The sequence below is a fragment of the Bubalus kerabau genome, chromosome 1 (assembly GCF_029407905.1).
Source record: "Bubalus kerabau isolate K-KA32 ecotype Philippines breed swamp buffalo chromosome 1, PCC_UOA_SB_1v2, whole genome shotgun sequence".
Classification (NCBI taxonomy): Eukaryota; Metazoa; Chordata; class Mammalia; order Artiodactyla; family Bovidae; genus Bubalus; species Bubalus kerabau.
Window position 1 is genome coordinate 264,519 of NC_073624.1, and position 18,115 is coordinate 282,633.

General features: G+C 60.8%; 3 protein-coding genes across 7 annotated transcripts; 2 read left to right on the plus strand and 1 right to left on the minus strand.

Annotated features, from left to right (window-relative positions):
* The first annotated feature begins 818 nt into the window (after nt 1–818).
* CIMAP1B (ciliary microtubule associated protein 1B) lies at nt 819–3,290 on the plus strand. Its single transcript, XM_055565987.1, has 8 exons — nt 819–927; nt 1,017–1,220; nt 1,494–1,598; nt 1,684–1,805; nt 1,916–2,056; nt 2,199–2,286; nt 2,917–2,994; nt 3,097–3,290. Exons 1-8 carry the CDS (start codon nt 819–821, stop codon nt 3,288–3,290), a joined length of 1,041 nt encoding a protein of 346 aa, XP_055421962.1.
* A 2,870-nt stretch (nt 3,291–6,160) lies between these two features.
* On the plus strand, nt 6,161–7,934 carry LOC129634917 (protein SCO2 homolog, mitochondrial). 3 transcript variants are annotated; one of them, XM_055557444.1, is made up of 2 exons: nt 6,161–6,300; nt 7,096–7,934. In XM_055557444.1, the coding sequence occupies exon 2, from the start codon at nt 7,109–7,111 to the stop codon at nt 7,907–7,909; it is 801 nt and encodes a 266-aa protein (XP_055413419.1). In that variant the 5' UTR covers nt 6,161–6,300; nt 7,096–7,108; the 3' UTR covers nt 7,910–7,934. The 3 variants fall into 3 exon arrangements, with proteins under 3 accessions (XP_055413419.1, XP_055413490.1, XP_055413572.1); XM_055557515.1 differs by having other exon boundaries at nt 6,172–6,300; nt 7,099–7,934; XM_055557597.1 differs by having other exon boundaries at nt 6,293–6,425.
* Nucleotides 6,735–18,111, minus strand: NCAPH2 (non-SMC condensin II complex subunit H2). 3 transcript variants are annotated; one of them, XM_055557166.1, is made up of 20 exons: nt 17,881–18,111; nt 14,751–14,852; nt 12,563–12,618; nt 12,391–12,475; nt 12,249–12,317; nt 12,076–12,152; nt 11,869–12,002; nt 11,562–11,645; nt 11,027–11,166; nt 10,215–10,391; nt 9,963–10,029; nt 9,710–9,817; nt 9,585–9,638; nt 9,378–9,448; nt 9,206–9,299; nt 9,021–9,089; nt 8,883–8,938; nt 8,669–8,800; nt 8,423–8,572; nt 6,735–8,356 (listed from the first exon to the last, which is right to left on the minus strand). In XM_055557166.1, the coding sequence occupies exons 1-20, from the start codon at nt 17,986–17,988 to the stop codon at nt 8,216–8,218; spliced, it is 1,974 nt and encodes a 657-aa protein (XP_055413141.1). In that variant the 5' UTR covers nt 17,989–18,111; the 3' UTR covers nt 6,735–8,215. The 3 variants fall into 3 exon arrangements, with proteins under 3 accessions (XP_055413141.1, XP_055413224.1, XP_055413304.1); XM_055557249.1 differs by having other exon boundaries at nt 10,215–10,286; nt 17,881–18,110; XM_055557329.1 differs by lacking the exons at nt 6,735–8,356; nt 8,423–8,572; nt 8,669–8,800; nt 8,883–8,938; nt 9,021–9,089 and having other exon boundaries at nt 9,203–9,299; nt 9,710–9,813.
* Nucleotides 18,112–18,115: the final 4 nt, after the last annotated feature.

The window sequence follows — 18,115 nt, forward strand, 5'->3', positions numbered from 1 at the left end:
AGTTTATATCTACTAATTGTATGGCTTTTTTGTGGCCCAGTACATGACTGCTTTTGCATTCCACGCGTTTAAATAGAGGCGAGGTTCTCTCTACACACAGCAATTAAATTGAGCTTGATTTCTTTACTCTCGCACTTGTTTTTTGTCTGCAGACTTATTTCCGGAATGGGAGTACTGAAGCCTGGGGAACGGTTGTGGACCGAGTTCTGGTCCCTGGCCCAGCCTGCAGGACGCCTGCCGCTGCCATGGACTCCAAGGAGGAGAGGCTGGGGGCGGGGCCAGGTGGGGCGGTCAGTCCGGTTGCCAGGAGGCGCGACCCGGACACAATGGGGTCTGGGAGTTGGGCCCTGCAGCGGTGGGGATCCAGACACCCCACCTTGCCTTCCCAGCCAGGAGACACAGGAACAGGTCAGTGCATCCACTTCGGGGCCCCCTCGGGTAGCAGGTCCCCCCTCTCTCCCCCTCGCCCCGTTATCCTCCCCCAATGTTCCTAAAATATCTCAGTTCTCCGGAACCCCTGGGAATTCCACTCCCGCAGTGCTGCGTCCAAAGTTGGCGCGCGCACATACACCCCTACTAAACTCATTTTGGGGCTGGGGGACGGGAGATGGCCTCGAAGCTGTCCTTGCCCCGCGCCACTCTGGAGCCAGGAAAGCTGCCATTTGTTTCTCTGGTGTCTGGGATACGCGCGGGCCCCGCCCCGGAGTCAGGCGCATCTGGAGGGAACCGGGAGCGCGTCCCCGGAGTCCGGGCGGAGGGGCCTGGGCCGCCACCTTTTGTCCGCAGGTGTTGCCGGCCGCAAGCGCTTCCACCGCGCCATGGGCTCGGACGTCTGGGTCGGCCCGTGGCGGCCGCACCGGCCCCGCGGTCCCATCGGAGCCCTCTACAGAGGCCCGGGGCCCAAGTACAAGCTACCACCCAGCACCGGTACCAGCGGCGGGCCGGGGGCGGGGGGCCGGCGGGGGCTGCCCGGCAGGGGAGCGGCCGGTGCCTGGTGATGCTGGGGCACCCGGCAGGCTACATCATGCACGACCCGTCGCGGCCCCGCGCCCCGGCCTTCACCTTCGGCGCGCGCCTCCCGGCACAGCAGACATCCTGCGGCCCCGGGCCAGGCCACCTGGTGCCCGCTCGCATGACCGTGCGCGGCCTCGACAGCGCCCCCGCGTACTCCATCTTCGGCCGCCCGAGGCACGCGGCGCCCTTCCTCACTCCCGGACCGGGTCAGGAAGCTGGGGCCCTGGCCTCCTGAACGCCTAGCCGCCTCCCCTCGGGAAACGCCCCCCCCACACACACCGCCCCGAGTCCCCCTTGGGCAGCCTAACATTCCAAATTCAGTCCCCCCTCCCTGCCCGCTTCTGGACCTCAAAACAGCTCCAAGCCTCACCGGGCTTTGACAAATCGTGGCTCGGATTCCCCCTAATCCCTGGACTCCGGCGCGGGTCCCCACTAGGTCGCCAACCCAGTTCTGGCCCACGCCCCGGTCTGCCCCGCAGGCAGGTACTTCCCGGAGAGAGCCGGGAATGCGGCGTACCCCAGCGCGCCTCGGCACACCATCGCTCCCCGAAACTGGGGCCTCCGCCTGGAGTCACAAACCCCAGGTGAGCCCAAGAAGGCCCACCCTGCACGAACAGTGGCGGGGACACTGGCTAGTCCGCAAAGACCCACTCTCGCTGGCCCCCGCAGGCCCCGGGACCTACACTATGCCTTCGCTCCTGGGCCCGCGCGTAGTCGGCAAAGTCTCGGCGCCGAATTACTCCATCTACGGCCGCAGCGCGGTGGGCAGCTTCTGCGAGGACCTCAGCAAGGTGGTGGGGGGAGAGGGGGGGCGCCGCTGCCCTCAGGGGGCGGCGAGGGGTTGGCGGTCGGAGGGCCCGGAAGCTGGACACAGCGCCTCTCCTGCCCCCACCCCACGCAGACACCCGGGCCCTGCGCCTACCACGCGGTGAACCCTGGGGTCTACAAGCCCCGGGCCCCCCAGTTCTCGATGCTGCCGCGGACTTCGTTCCCCCAAGGCAACACCCTGAATCCCGGCCCTGCAGCCTACAACGTGGACCAGGTGGTCTGCAGTTTCAGAGTCAAGGGTCGGAGGCGGGTAAAGGGGCCCGGGTCGGGATCGAGGGTCAGAGGGGCGAGCTTGGGGGCCGGGAGCCCAAGGCCTGCAGACAGCAGTAGGCCAGCGACGTCTCCTGGGTCCGCAGCACCGGAAGCCTCGTGGCTGGACCTTCGGGGTCCGGCACTCGGACTACCTGGCCCCGATGATGACCGAGGCGGACGATGACCCGCTGGGCGGGCGCTGCGCCGCAGATGATTCTTAAAACCTCTGGAGCCAGCAGCGTGTCGGCCTCTTTGTGCTTGCGGCGGCGGGCGGGCGGAGTCCAGGCTCCCGCAGCCCCTCGCGATTGGTCAGGACAGAAGTGCGTCCGTCGTCCCGCCTCCCCGAGGCGGCGATTGGCCTAGAGCCCCGCACGCCGGGGGGCCCCGCCCCTCCGCGGCTCAGGCTCAGCCATCAGTCCCACGGCTCTCACCCGCCGCAAGACCAGGCGGAACCGACTGGGATCCGAAAAGAACTGGCGAGGGCCACCGAACAGGACAGGGGTCCTGCCCGGGGTCAAGTTGTGAGGCCGAGACAGGGGTCCAGCTGAAGAGGTAACGGAAAATAAACTGTCCCGGTTCCTTCTGCTGGGGTCCCAAGCCTGGGAGATCGAGAGGCGTACCCAACTCGGACACGGGACTCGGGACTGAGAGGTGGACACAGAAGAGAAACGGGACCGGGGTCGGGACACGTGCGCTTGGCGTCAGCGACACGGACGCAGAGCAGCGACAGGTACCAGGTGTGTGTCGCAGCCCAGAGCAGTAGCAGCCCCAGTGACCCCAGGCCCCCTGGCCCCATCTGCCCCTCCCGCGCCTGCTGACCAGTCCCGAGGCGGGAGCCAGAGTCCAAGCAGCTGCCGGGGCTGAGCCACCTGAAGCAAGGAGACATAAAGGGCTTCTCGTGTACTGTCCTGGACTAGGCACTCAAGGCGCACAAATCCGTGTGTGGGGAGGGGTGGCCACCCCACGACACAGAGGTCAGGCCCAGAAATTTCCTGCCCCCAGGGATGCTGCAGAGCCCCACCACTGTCCCTGACACTGAGGATAACCCATTGCTGTCGGAACACCCGCTCTGTGCTGCCTCCACCACCTTACTACCCATGCCTATGGGCCATGCTCTTGGCCATCTGGTGGAGACTGTGGTGCTGACCCCGGCTCTGGCCAAGTCTGGGCAGCAGCTGCCATGGCCAGAAGCCTGACGCCAATAGCCTGGGGACAAATGCCCTGAGGGCAGAGTCCTGGCACTTGCCCTGGCTGGCTGTGGCTGCAAGGTTAAAGGAAACTTCCTCTCCAGGCCAGAACCTCTGACCTCAAAGAGGCAAGCAACCACCAGCAGGTCCTGACCTAAGCCTGGCCCAGACAGAGCCCCCAAAGGCAGGACCCAGGCTTCTCACTCCCCAGGACAGAACCTGAATCTCCCTTCACGTCAGCCCCCAATAACAGGACCAAGTTATCCAGCTTCTCCTTCAGTTCCCCAGACCGGACTCCCAAGAGAAGAGTTGGGTACTCCTCCCTCCAGCATTAGGCACCAGGACAGTTTATTTTCCATTCCCTCTTCAGCTGGACACCCACTACACTGCTCAGTTCAGCTTCAGTTCAGTCACTCAGTCGTGTCCAACTCTTGTGACCCCATGGACTGCAGCACGCCAAGCTTCCCTGTCCATCACCAAGTCCCGAAGCTTACTCAAACTCATGTCCATCGAGTCCGTGATGCTGTCCAACCATCTCATCCTCTGTCGTCCCCTTTTCCTCTCGCCTTCAACCTTTCCCAGCATCAGGGTCTTTTCCAATGAGTCAGTTCTTCGCATCAGGTGGCCAAAGTATTGGAGCTTCAGCTTCACCAGTCCTTCCAATGAATATTCAGGACTGATTTCCTTTAGGATGGACTGGTTGGATCCCCTAGCTGTCTAAGGGACTCTCAAGAGTCATCTCCAACACCACAGCTCAAAAGCATCCATTCTTCAGTGCTCAGCTTTCTTTATAGTCACAACTCTCACATCCATACACAATTACTGGAAAAACCAGTAAATGCTTAACTCCAGCTGAGGCCTAACCAGGGATGGTGAGGAGAAATATGGGGGTGGGGAAATGACTCTGCAGGTGTACTCAGCATCCTTGCCCAGCCTGTATAAGTTAGCAACAGATGTGATAATGGGATACATGGGGGTACCCTGGATAAGCTGGAGTCTATTCCTGAATTCACTGTTACCCAAAAACCAGAGCAGGTACAGGCAGGCTACTAATTGGTCATCGATCTTGGTTATTGATGGAAAACACAGGCCAGAATCTCTGAAGGATCACTAGGAAGGATATTGATCAGTTATTCATGGGTCATTGGACTTTGGTCAAGACCATCAATGGAAATTTAATAGAAGTCACTAATAGGGACTTGGTCTAAATAACCAATGGGCCTCTGATCAATCATTACTGGGCCATAGGACATTGATCCATATATTTGATGGGCTACTCGTGAGAACTTATCAGAATCAGTCCTGTCATTGGCCATGATTTTGGACATCTGTCAAGGTTGCTGATGAGTCCTTGGTCAGGGTCAGTGATGGGGTCACTGATCAGAGGCCACTGAGAGTCACTGGGAGTCCTATTGCAGGGGAGGTTGGCCAGATACAAGGGCTGGGGGGGTGAGTGGGCTGCTGGTGCTGTATTGTGGGTCAGGAAGCTGGTTCCTGCACATGGATTCCTGCACGAAGCAAGAGATGCGACAGCCACCATCGACAGCCTGCCATTCATCACACATGACCTGACCAGGGTTTGCCTCCCGCATGTTAAAGACCCCTGACCTATGAACACACAGCCACAGGTGATCTGACCCAAAGCCAGCGTCAGTGTCCCACATCAGAGGATGCCTGACCACCCACTCAAGAGGGTGACTTGACTGATGCACCTGTCGTCCCATCACATAGGGCACTTGACAGTCCATGTTCAGGGTCTCTGATCCCTTATGACTGATCCGAGTGTCAGCCTCCCCCACATCTCTCAGGAAGCTCCACGATCTCCATCACCTGCAGACCCCTTAGCCGCCCACACACAGCCCCCCACAGCAGTGGACAGCCCGTCTGCAAAGATGGCAGGCAGGAAGTACAGAAAGGCCGCAGTCCCTAGCCGAGTACAGACCCTGGAGCCTGTGTAGCCTCCCCATAGAGGTCCCCGACTGGCTGTGGCTTCTTTTTATCTCTGCTCGTAACTCGGGTAGCCTGACCCTGTCTTACCCTGCCGCGGCCAGGGTCCAGCCTCCCCGCTCCATTCCCACCCGGTGACCCTTATCCGAGCAAGACCGACCTGGTCCGGGTCTGGGGAAACTCTCAGAGCCCTCCCGCCGAACACGCTCTTCCGGACCCCCACTGCTGCAGTCAGTCATGGCCGCTCCAGGTGTCTCCCGCCCCCTCCCAAGCCTTCTGTAACCCCCTCTCCAGGGGAACCGGCAACCGAGGGTACATCAGGGGCTGCAGTCTGACGACACGCGAGACGCGGAGTGGATCCACACCGAACCGAGTCTCGGCAGATTGGCGCGGGGCCTCCGCTCTGACCGCCACGGACAGCCCGCCGTAGCCGCGGCCTGGAGTGAGGAAGCGCGGCTGCTCCTGGACAGCCTGGGGTCACCGCGCTCCGGGAGGGGACCAGGAGAGATGCCCTACGCCCAGAGACTCCCTCTCTCCCGGGCCCAGCTGCTCACGGCCCGCTGCCCCCTCGCCCGCTGGACACAGCAACGAAGCCTAAGAGGCTTGCAGCCATGCGTGCGCCGGCACGCCAGGCAAGGGAGCGGGGCGGAGACCACACCCGACGACGGGCGACCACATTCGGCGACTGGCGACGGCGCCAAGCAAGCGCGGCCGCGGCGGAAGGGCACGACCGCGGACGAAGCCCCGCCTCCTGCACGTGACTTCCGGCGGGCCTCCGCCTTTGGCGCACGCGCACCGCCCGGTGCACGCGGCCGTCTGCGCGCGCGCGCGCGTGTGTGTTGTCATTGACGCATGCGCGCTGACGTCGAGCTGGGCGGGTGGCCCGTGGTGCCGCCCAGTAGCATCTCGAGATTCGGCTCCTCGACCCTGGCGCGCGGTGAGGGGAGGGAGCACCTGCAAGACTCGCAGGCGCGTTCCGGAAGGTTGCTGTGAAAGGGGCTCCCGGAGAGGGGCTGGAAACGTCTGGGTTTGCAGGCCCACCTGGTGCACAACTTGGAGCACGTTTTGTAAGGTAGGAAGGTGGTGTGAACAGGATAAGGGACGTGTCCAAGGTCGTGCAGCCGAGGAACCGTCGGACGGGGGGAGGCTGGACGTTTAGGAGTCTTCGAGAGGGTCCTCCCAGGAGCGCCTGAACAGGTGAGGGGGGACTCGAAGAACTCCTCCTGGCAAACCTCCAGAGGCCCCTGAGAAAGGCACGGAGGTCGCCGAAGCAGCGGCAGGACATGAGTCCAAAGCTGCCGTCGGGTACCTGGCTGTGAGAAGTGGGCGCGAAGCAAGTAGAAACCTTCTCTAACGAGCCGACTGCCGGCTGGAAGTGTACGTGCGAGGGGCTGGCGGGGACTGGGGGCCAGAGCACTGTGGCGGGAGTGGCCTCAGGAGAAAGGTTGCAGAAGGGTCCGAGGAGTTGGTCTTTGGAGGGTAGAAGCCAGAAATTCACCCACCTCCTCTTAAGAAATGGATGTTTATTGCAAACGAATAAATATGCCCAGGGATCCAGCTGAGGCGTGTGCGTGGAATGCTTTCCATCAGCTCAGATGCAGGCGACGGCTCAGCTGTTAGAGCTGCCGCCAGGTGGGATGGGAGAGACTGAGGCGCGCAGGCTCAAGAATAAGAGCGACAAGCATTAACGCTTGCTGATGCCTGAACTGGAGTTTGAGGTTTCAGAGGTGAGGCAGTTGAGCCCAAGTGAGTGCTAGGTGAGCAGCTGCTGACATCAGAGCCTGTGTAGGGCTGGCCCTTCAGGTGGCGTCAGGGATCTCCTGCAGACGGGGCACTTCTGGCTTCTGACACTCTCACTCTTTTCTAGAAGCATCAGGTCCATGCTGCTGCTGGCTCGGGCACCCAAAGCTTGGCACAGGCTCTTTCAGCTCCAGCCTCTGGCCCTCCTTGGGACTCCAGGAGGCAAGACCCAGCATGTGAGATACCAGCTCTTCTCAACGCCAGGCCCTGCAGAGACAGGCAGGCAGGGCCAGCCCCAGGGTCCTGGCCTGCGAACCAGGTTACTCATCACAGCCTTGGTTGGGGCGGGACTGGGTGGGGCCTGGCTGGCCATGAGGGCTGAAAAGGAGCGGTGGCGGCAGCAGCAGCGGACAGAGGCCCTGCGGCAGGCTGCTGTGGGCCAGGGCGATTTCAGCCTGCTGGACCACCGGGGCCAAGTGCGCTGCAAAGCTGACTTCCGGGGCCAGTGGGTGCTGCTGTACTTCGGCTTCACTCACTGCCCTGACATCTGCCCCGACGAGCTGGAGAAGTTGGTGCAGGTGGTGCGGCAGCTGGAGGCGGAGCCCGGCCTGCCCCCGGTGCAGCCCCTCTTCATCACCGTGGACCCCGAGCGGGACACCGTGGCCGCCATGGCCCACTACGTGCAGGACTTCCACCCGAGGCTGCTGGGCCTGACTGGCTCCGCCGAGCAGATCGCCCAGGTGAGCCGTAGCTACCGCGTGTACTACAGCGCCGGCCCCAAGGACGAAGACCAGGACTACATCGTGGACCACTCCATCGCCATCTACCTGCTCAGCCCTGACGGCCTCTTCACGGACTACTACAGCAGGGCCAGGTCGGCCGAGCAGATCACCGACAGCGTGCGGCGCCACATGGCTGCGTTCCGCAGCGTCCTGCGCTGAGCTGGGTCATTAAAGGGCTGTGACGGAGCCGTGTGCGCGTGAGATCTGTGCCGGCAGCCCCTGGAGGCCACGGCAGGAAAGGGACTGGGGGCCTGGCTGCCTCCTGGGGTGCAGGGGATAGACAGCCCTCTCCCCTACACACAACGGTTCTGTAAAGGGTTTTGTTTTGTCTTTTAAGGGACTGGTGGGATGGCAACACTTTATTAGGCTGGGCCAGCCAGGAAGCAGAGCAGACTGAGCAGATGCACACCCGGTGTCTGTGGGGGACAAGCTGTAAAGCCCAACCCTGGCCTCAGCACTCTCCATTCAGGGCTGCACCGTGGAGGGGGCGGCGTAGGTCTGGAAGCGCTGGTGGGCCCGCTGGTGCGTGAGCAGCCTCAGGGACATGGTGTCCACGGCCGCCTCCAGCCCCGGCTGCTGGGTGATCTCCACCGTGTAGTCGTTGGCCTGTAGGGCACCAAGCGTCAGTGGAGGCCAGGGACCACTTCCCTCCCGGATGCCCAGGCCACTCACCAGCTGCAGGGAGGCCAGCATGGAGCGACACACTTCGAAGGCAGGCTGGCCCGCCACCAGCTTCGCGAAGGGACACCACTGGTTGAGCTGGCTGAACCGGGAGACCACCTGGTCCCCATAGGTGTGGATGTCAAAGGGCACGTGCTCCTCCTGCGGAGGGGACGGGAGGGGAGGGTCCCGGGCTGGCCCAAGGCAGGCAGCAGGGGACGCCGTCCTCCGCCAGGGGCCCCACCCGGCCCACCTCACCTGCTCCTGGAGCAGGGTCTGGATGGCATCCTCCCAGCCCCTGATGTGCTGCTTCAGCTCCGTCTCCTGGACGAGCTCCTGCCTCGAGGTGGTGACGAAGACGTCCTGCTTCGAGGCGGTGACAAAGAGCTCCTGGGGGAGGACCGGAGCCACCAGCTGGGTGCAGGGCCCACCCCTGCCCCGCCCAGCTGCCCCCACTCTGCCCTGGGCCTACCACATTCCTTTGGACCAGCTCCTCGTAGCGCAGAGACGCTGGCATGGCTTCCGCTTCTGCAAAAGTGCAGCCATGAACCTCTCTCCTTCCTCCCATCTTCGGGGGCCCCTCGGGCCAGCAGCCCACTCCCAGACCTACCCATGTCTGCATCTTCCCCAGGCTCTGCCCCCTCGGGCTCTGCGTACTCCTCGGGCTCCAGGAAGTCATCTGCTGAGAAGGGAGTGCCCAGGCACAAGGCCGGTTAGGCTGCAGCGGGCACTGAGCCTGCCCCGGCGTGCCCCCGGGGGCCCCACCTGTGGCGCCCCTGCCCCCGGGGGCCCCACCTGCGGCGCCCAGGTCCTCCACCGAGTCCTCCAGACGGTCCTCCTCCACAGGCCACAGCCCCTGCTCGGCCCTTGGCAGCCACCGCTCAGCCGCCTGTACAGAAACAGCCCCTCAGAGGCACTGCTGCCTCCCAGCAGGCCCCGCGGGGCCCACATGGTGGCCGGTACTTGCCTCCCTCCTCTGCATCTTCCGGAGTGTCTCCAGTTGCTCCTTCACGTGCTTCCAATACAGAACCTCCATGTCTGCACACACAAGCCTCGTGAGGGGGCTCCCTCATCCTGCCCGGGCCCACCCGAGTCCACTTGGCCTCTGGCCTCCCAGGGCTGAGGGGGGCGGTGCAGCGTGGGGTCAGCCTCCCTCAAAGAGCCCCAGGCTCACCTGCAAAGGAAGGGCCCTTTCGCCGGGACCTCCTGCTGTCGGTGTGGTCGGCATCTGCAAGAAGCCCAGGTCAGCAGGGGCCGAGCCGAGGCCCACAGCCGCGCCCAGCCCCGGGCCCCACGCACAGGCAGCCAGGTACCACTGGTGGAAGTCCTGCAGCTTGACGGCACCCTTCCTCTTACGCTTCTGTCCTGGCGCCTCCTCCACGCGGGGGGGCACGGAGTAGGGCCTACCTGGGGGCAGACAGGCAGTCCCGGAGCGCAGCCACAGCCCAGGGCCGTCTCCGTGCCCACAGGCCCTGGAGCCCCAACCTCCACAAAAGCTGGGTGAGCCCAGCCCCTACCCCCTGGTGCCCAGGGGCTGTGCCCGCCGCATTACCTTTCCTGAAGGGCTTAGAATCTGGGGAGTCGAAGGGGTCCAGGCCCTGCCAGGGGTCTGGGGTGTCCTGAGCACAAGCAGACACAGGAGAGTGGAGGGTGCGCGCCCCCCCCAAGTCGAGACGCACGGGGAGGGGGCACCCTGGAGCTGCAGCAGGGCGGCCCAGCGCTGGGGGAGGAAGAGTGCTCAAGAGACGCACTGCGAGGGCGCACCCACCCACCCCCACCAGACTCCGGCCCGCCCACCCCTCACCTTCAGCCTGGATGCGGGCTCCGGGGCCTCCTTCCGCTCCCGGAGAGTATACCTCCTGGGCTGGGCAACACTCTGGAAAGGAACACCAGGGATTCCCCTCTCCTCCTCCACCCAGGATTCCAGGCCCCCCAGCAGCTCTGCTCTAGGGCCAGACACAGGGAACCCTGCAGAAACCCCCTGGGGGCAGAAAGTTCAACAACCAAAAGGTAAAAAGCTAGTAAAAACTTTAGGAGAAGATAGAAACTAGTAGACTCTGGCCACGAGATACTTCCTCAAAAAAAAAGACAGACGGTAAAGAATCTGCCTGCAATGCGAGAGACCTGGGTTCCACCCCTGGGTCGGGAAGGTCCCCTGGAGGAAGGCATGGTGACCCACTCCAGTATCCTTGCCTGGAGAATCCCATGGACAGAGGAGCCTGGCAGGCTGCAGTCCGTGGGGTCACGAGAGTCGGACGTGACAGCAATTAAGCACAGCAAAAACCACCAATCAAACCTGGCAGGCCTGTCCACTCCTGCCAGGCTGGCCTCAAGAGTCAGCTCTGGAGACCAGCGCCATTCTGGGTGGCACCCCTGGGCACCAGTCCATCCCTGAAAAGCAGCAGCTGCTCTGCTCAAAGAGGGAGCCGTGAAAGCTGCTGCTGGAAAGGGCAAGGTGTGGGGCTGGGGCCAGCTGGGGGACACACCCACTGCCCTGGCGCACAAGGACCAGAGAGCGGGCAGCCCAAAGGGCCGCCTGCCCCACGCACGCACCGTTCCCGCTGGGGCTCGCCTAGCTGAGGGCGGGGGCTCGGCAGGCCTCCCTGGGGATCCCACCTGCTCAGGGCTCCTGGGCTCCAGGGGCTCCATAGGGACCTCAGGTGCTGAGGCTTCAGGGGGCTCCGCCGCGCCTTCTGCATCCTCTTCGTCCTCTCCCACGCCCCCACCTCTAGGCACCAGGCCTTCTGGAGAGGAGCCTGGCAGGGACACGAGACAGTCAGGCCTGGGAGCCCGAAGGCCAGGCAGCGGGGGCCACGCCTCAGGACGAGGGCCCGTTCCCGCCTCAGCGTCCCTTGTGGGAAGCAGACGGTGCACAGCGCACTTGCGTCATTCTGCTGCTCTGTTTCACTCATTTTATTTTTTAGTAATTTTCCTCTCTAAATGCTGCCACCTCTGTCTGCTCAGAGAGGAGGCTTGTCCAGGGGCAGCCACTGAACCAAGACAACACAGCTGGCCAAGGTGAGCCCTGGGCACAGAGACCTGACCCCCGAGCCTCAGCCGCCCAGGCTGGAGCAGTGGAGAGGCTGGGTGCTGAGCGCAGAGGCCCCTCCCCAGCCCCCGCTGCAGGCCCGCCTGGGAGCTCGCTTCTCACCTGGCTCCTGGGAGGTGCTGAGCGCCAGGCCGGGACTCCCGCACACAGAGACTTCCATTGGCTGCTCCTCAGCCCTTCCAGGCTCTGGGAGAGAGCAGGGATCGAACACGGTCAGCCCTGCTCCCCCTACAAGGTCCCTCCCAGGCCCCACGCAGCCAGAACCGGGGAGGAGAGAGCACAGCCCGCACAGGCCTCCGGCTCTCTGGGGCTGAGCCACCTGTGGGCAGAGGCCCCGTCCTGCAGGCAGGTCCGAACGGTGGGCGCAGGCGCCCAAGCGAGCCCACCTCACTGCCGCCCGAATCCTCACCCTTCGGGTTCCATGGCTGCAGGGCCTCCATGAGGGACACACCCAGCGGCTCCAACAGGAATGTGCCTCTGGGGTGCGGCGTGCACGTGTTCACCCTGAAATCCTTCCGGCTGGCCAGGACCTCCCCCTGACAGCTGGCAAAAAACGGGCGCTGCAGAGACCCTTCCCCAGCACCACCCCCTCCACCCAGCAGGCACAGCCCCGCACCTGTACAGGGGGTTACTGTTCTTCTCCATCTCGTCCGGGGCGACCAGGGCATTGGGCAGGAGGGGGATGAGGGTCCCCTGCATAGAGGCCAAGAGCGGGTAAACCGTGGGAACCCAGGGGCCACGACAGCAGCCTGCATGCTCCCGTCAGCTAAACGCGGGAGGGGCACTCACACTGACGACCTGGTCGTCCCTGAGATCCACGTTAGCACAGGAGTCAGAGAGGTCGTCCAACGCCCGGAACTGTGGGAAGACAGAAGGCTCGGGGGGGCCCGGCTGGCACCGTGGGCACCGCCAGGCACCCAGGAAGCCTCACCTTCTGCTCCGCCTCCTGGGGGGCCCTCGAGCTGGCATCCCCAATGGTCCCGTCTTCCGGCGTGGAGGACAGCTGCTTGGCCTGCCTGAGAGAACCAGAACAGGGGCACCGCAGGTGAGGGCCGCCTGGGCCGCACGCACAGCAGACACACGGGCACCCCCTGTATACTCACTTCTTGCCAGAGATGAAGTCGAGAGCCTGGTAGACCAGGGAGTAGAGGTATTCCACCTGGCAACCAGAGCCGGCAGTGAGGGCGAGGAAGGAGGGGCTCCCAGAGCCCCCCACACGACGCGTCCAGGTGCCAAGATGCCCGTGTTCTCTCCAAATTCCTGCCCGTCCGGCTGCCAAAACCACTGCTCCAACCCAACCGCCACGCCTCCCCAGCACTACCGAACCCCTAGAGCCCCCCCTCCTGCACCCTCACTCCACACCGCGGCAGCTGCGGCCACCCCAACCCTGCAGCCCGGACCCACAGCCACGTCTGACTTCACGGAGCTCACTAACCAGCCCCACCTGCGGGAGCGCCGCGAGTCTCTGCCGGCCCATCACAGTGCAGCCATAGCCTGTGGGGCCCCACTGCTAGGGGTGAGCGTTGGGATTTTCCAGATTCTAGCCTCAAAGCACCCACCAGCAGGATGCAGACACGCACTGCCTAAGCCATTCCCTGTGGGTGACAGCGCCCAACAGGACAGTGTGCCCCCGAGGGCACGGATCCCACTCCCCAGAAACAATACCCAGGAGCTTCCCTAAGTGTCGCACAGCATGGCGCTTCACACTCTGTCTCATTCACTTGGAACCAGCGCCGGTGCTGTTCTCATTGTAAACGAGATGAACCGAGACTCAAGAGAATCAGAGCAACCCCACCAGCAATGGGTCGAGGACCCGCACCAGGGATGCAGAAATCCAGCAGCCAGGAGCCACATGTGACGCCATCAGTTTAAATCTAATTAAAAGTTAATAAAACGCCAGACTCCTCAGTCACACACGCTGCGTTTCAAGGGCCCCAGGAGCCGCACGTATTAGATCACAGGACGCTGCCATCAGCTCGGAAGAGCAGTCGGGCCGCGCTGCCTGCGGCCTGTGCTCCCCTCACGCCTCCCGCGGCTCGCGTAGCGCTTTCCTGCGCCTGCTGGAGGCGCACACCTGCCCGTCTGTGTCGACCACAGGTGCAACCTATGTCTGCGCCCCCAAAGTCAACTGCCAATATTCCTTTCGAGGACAAATGCGAGAATCCGATTGCATGGGCTCATCCAAGACAAAAACCAATGAATTCTCAAACCGTCTTCATAACTCACGGTCCGCAAGGTGGCTCCTCGTGCCAGCTGACCCGCAAGTTGGTGGCCTCCCCTCCTCCGTCCGGAGGGGCTCTCAGTACCGAGCTCCTCGACGCATCTCTAAACCCTTCCTCTGTGCGCCTTGGTTCCCCGCCCCCCACTAAACTGCCAGCTGAGTGGGTCAGCGCTGTGGCCCACTCTTCCCTGCGCCTCCGCAAGAGGACGGACGGGGCGGCGCTGCTGGAGGCACGCCTCCCGCATGCGCACAGGCGCCCTGGCAAGCCGCGAGGGGCGTTTAACCTCCACTGGACTACCAGCGCGTCACCTGGGCTTCTGTTTCGCGGTTCCCTCAGCAGCGCTCATCTTTAGCCACACCTCACTCTCCGAGTTTCTTATACAGTGCCTGGTTCTCAGCAGCTGACTCGCGAGCCCCGTGTGAAAGCTGAGGCCTTAGGCGTGGGCCCTGCAAGCCCCTGGGCCCGCCTTCTCGGCACCTTCCCGAGAGGTGTCTTTCTCTCCGGCAAGCCCGTCAGCCGTGCTCCCGACCTGCTTCCCCTCTACTGTGTCATCCGTATCCCTCTCCCGGCCCCCCTTTCCCCGCCCCCTCCCGTGGTTTTCAATGCCAACCGTCACTGAGGATAGTTCAAACATCCAGAGATCTACCTCCCTCCCCCAATCCACCACCACCCGGGGATTCTGATTTGCTCAGTGTGGGTGAGGCCCAGGCATTGGTAATTGTTTGGACTGGAGCGTGGGTTGAGAGTCACTGATTTACTTACTGACAATCTCTTTTTTGGGGGGCCATGTGGCATGGCATGCAGAATCTTAGTCCCCCACCCAGGAAGCAAACCCATCCCCCGGAAGCATGGAGTCCTAACTGCTGGACCACCAGGGAATTCCCAACCCTACTATTTTAAACCCATTCTGTTCTTCCGTGTTAAAAGGGGCAAGGACTTGGAGGAGGAGGTGGGAGATGCTGCTGAGGCAACTCAGTGACAGGGCTGAGCCTGCCACCTGCCCCAGCGAGACAGTAGACCTCAGTCCCACAAGACACTGCAGTTCAAGACCACAGCCAGGCGGGCCCACCTTCTTACTGTAGACACAGGCGGAGCCCTGGATCAACAGCGCTGCCTCGATGAAGTTCATGGTGGTTTTGCCTTTGTCAAAAGAAATGCAGATCTGGTCCAGCTGCAAGACACAACGAGGGACAGTGGCAAGTCCACGCACCCTCCTCCTGGCAGTCCACCCAAGCCACCCCCACCCAGTGCCAGTGGCCCGAGGTGCCCGTCACCACAAGCAGCCCTTCCGAACAGCTCTGGATCTGCTTGGGGCTTGCCAGCTTCCCCTTTTTTTTGGAGGGGACAGACAGGTCTTTGTGATTACCCCTACTTCCTGTAACCTCTAAGACCTAGTGTTTTGGAAGATGCAGGCCCCTAGGGCGCATCACCCACAGACGGCCAGAGCTACACACCAGCTCCTCTCTAGAGGTGCTCACACTGCGCCCATCCTAGTCAGGGCCAGCTCAGCCAGACTCCAGCAGGAAGACCCCACCCCGGGAGAAGGACGGGGGACCCTCAAGGGTGGGGAAGAGACAAAATGCTGGGGTCTCAATCCTTCAAGCAGAAAACTCAGGAAACACTTCCAAGTACATCATCCCCCTTCCTCGGCAACTCCTGACCCCCAGCCTCTCCTGAGCGCCAGTTCCCACCACCCCTTAAATCTGTGTCCACCAACCACATGCCAACAATCCCCAAACCCATCTAAACCAGCTCTCTCTAAGGTAAGAAAGAATGTTCTGGCAGCTGTGTGGAAAATGAAAGGAGAAGAAAGACAAAACTAGAGGCAGAGAAATGAGGACTTCAGGGGACAGAAAACGTTTGGAAAAGCAGACATACGAAGCAGGAGAGGAGCAGACCAAGCAAGCAGGTTCACCAGGCATCCCCAAGCACCCCGCTCAACGCAGCTCCAGCTAGCATAGTTCTCTGCATTTTCTCAGGAGACTGTGTGTTCAAGCAGAGGTCAGTCGTCAGATCAAGTGTCCATTTAACATTTATTCTGCACCCACTGTGTGCCAGGCATTCTATTAAGCAAAAGGGAGAGAGAATGAAAACAGTCCCTGCCCAGGCAGAATGTACATTCTAGTGTGGAAAGACCATAAACAAGTTAGAGACCAGCTGAAGGTGAGCATTCTAAAATACAGAAGATACTACAACAGAGAGAACTATTTTAGACATGGCAGTCAGCTGATATTTAAACTGAGACGTACAGGATGAGAAAGAATCAGTTCTTTTTAGAACTGGGCAAAAAAATTTCGCCATTGAGTACAGAAAACATAAATGTGTGTGTGTGTGTGAAGTGCAGCCAGGAATGAGCTTGGGTGTTGCAGACTGATTGGTTCAAAGAACAGGTGGGGAAGAGCCTAAGTGAAGTCACTCAGTCGTGTCCGACTCTTTGAGACCCCATGGACTGTAGCCTACCATGCTCCTCCATCCATGGGATTTTATAGGCAAGAATACTGGAGTGGGTTGCCATTTCCTTCTCCAGGGGAAGAGCCTAAGACAAGGCTAAAACAGTGAGCAGAGCCAGATTCAGAGAAGGAAGCTTGGCTTATCTTCTGGGAGCGGTGGAAAGCCTCTGAGGGGTATTAGGCAGGGCAGTGCTGCAGCCTGATTTTAATTTTTAAGTGTCACGCTTGCTGCTGGGTGGAACATGAATTGGATAGAGACAAAAACAAGAGCAGGGAGTCCAAGAATGAAGGTTTTAACATGAATGGGAGCCAGACTGTGGCCTGGATCAGAGAAAATGGAAAAGAGATTAACTGAAGTGAAGTTCTGGTGACAAAATGATAGAAACCATGGGTGAACCCGTGTGCAGCGTCAGGTTTCCCGAGCTCTGAGCTTTCACTTTGAGGAACATCGGTGCCGTATACCAAGATCAGAAAGGCTGAGCTTTGAGCAGGAAAATAAAGAGCTCTCCTTTAAAATGATGATCAATTCCAAAGAAATAGTGTTTTTAAACTGTGGTGTTGGAAAAGACTCTTGAGAGTCCCTTGGACTGCAAGGAGATCAAACCAGTCAATCCTAAAGGCAATCATTCCTGAATATTCATTGGAAGGACTGATGCTGAAGCTGAAGCTCCAATACTTTGGCCACCTGATTCATAGAGCCGATTCATTAGAAAAGACCCCTCCCCAGGAGGAGAAGGGGACAACAGAGGATGAGATGGTTGGATGGCAGCACCAACTCACTGGACATGAGTTTGAGCAAGCTCCGGGAGATGGTGAAGGACAGGGAGGCCTGGCATGCTGCAGTCCATGGAGTCACAAAGAGTCAGACAGGAAAATAAGCGACTGAACACAACAACTCCTTTAACTCTATTAAACCTGAGATGCTTGTGTGACATCTAAGTGAGAATGTCAAGATTAAGAAGCTGGATACGCAAACCAGAATCAGAGAAAAGGCCTGGAATAGAAATATAAGCCGAGGAAGGGGGGAATAAGTAAATAAACCCAGCAATTGTCCTCATACAAGTGGCACTTAAAATCATGTAAATAAATGAAGTGGTTTAGGGGAAATGTGTAAAAAGATGGCTCAGGCCACGCCCTGAGGAGTTCAACACTGAGACTAGACAGGAGACAAAACCTGTTTCAAAAAAGAGGATGCCATCAACTCTTCAAATGCTGCTGAGTTGAACAAGATGAGTCTTCTTGTGACCCTTGGATGTGGTAGGAAGGAAGTCGTTATTGATCAACACAAAAGCAGTCCAAGCGGGCTGAGCAGTGCCACTGAAGTGCAGAAATGGAGCGGACAGCTCTTTAACGAGGTCTAGTCATACTGTCCGATATGAGGAAAGGGTTCAATGCTGCCGGTGGAGCACTGGCTTGAAAGTCTAACCTAAGATCTCCCTCCTGCATCGTGACCCAGACCTCTGACACAGCCACACATGCACACAAATTCTATTCTACTCTATTACAGAAAAATGCTGCTCGCTACTCACTAGATCGATTTCAAGGCTCATTAACAGAAAGCGATCTTTAATGACAGCTCCAGGCTAATCAAGTAAGGGATGATTTCGAGGGCCAAGAGACGGAGCTGGGGAAAAGGGAACGAGCCTGCGGATGAGTGCAGTCAGAGCGCCAGACGGAGGCGGCACACACCCCAGAGGCGGCAGAGGCCCGCAGCCCGCGCCCCGCGCCACTCCCCGGGGCCGCCCTCACCTCCTCAAGATATTCGCCCAGCTGGGCCGCCACGTCCACCTCCCAGTTCCTGGTGAGGTCGCGGATGGGCAGCAAGAGGTGGGCGAAGCGCGCCTCCACGTCCTCCATGTTCGGGAGGAGCCTGATCGGCCCGGGGACCGCAGCGCCGGCTTCCAGAGGGGCCGGTGCACTCAGCCCGCCACTACTTCTGGCGCCATTTTGCTGTTCCCGCCCAGAAAGATTCGTAACGCGCAGC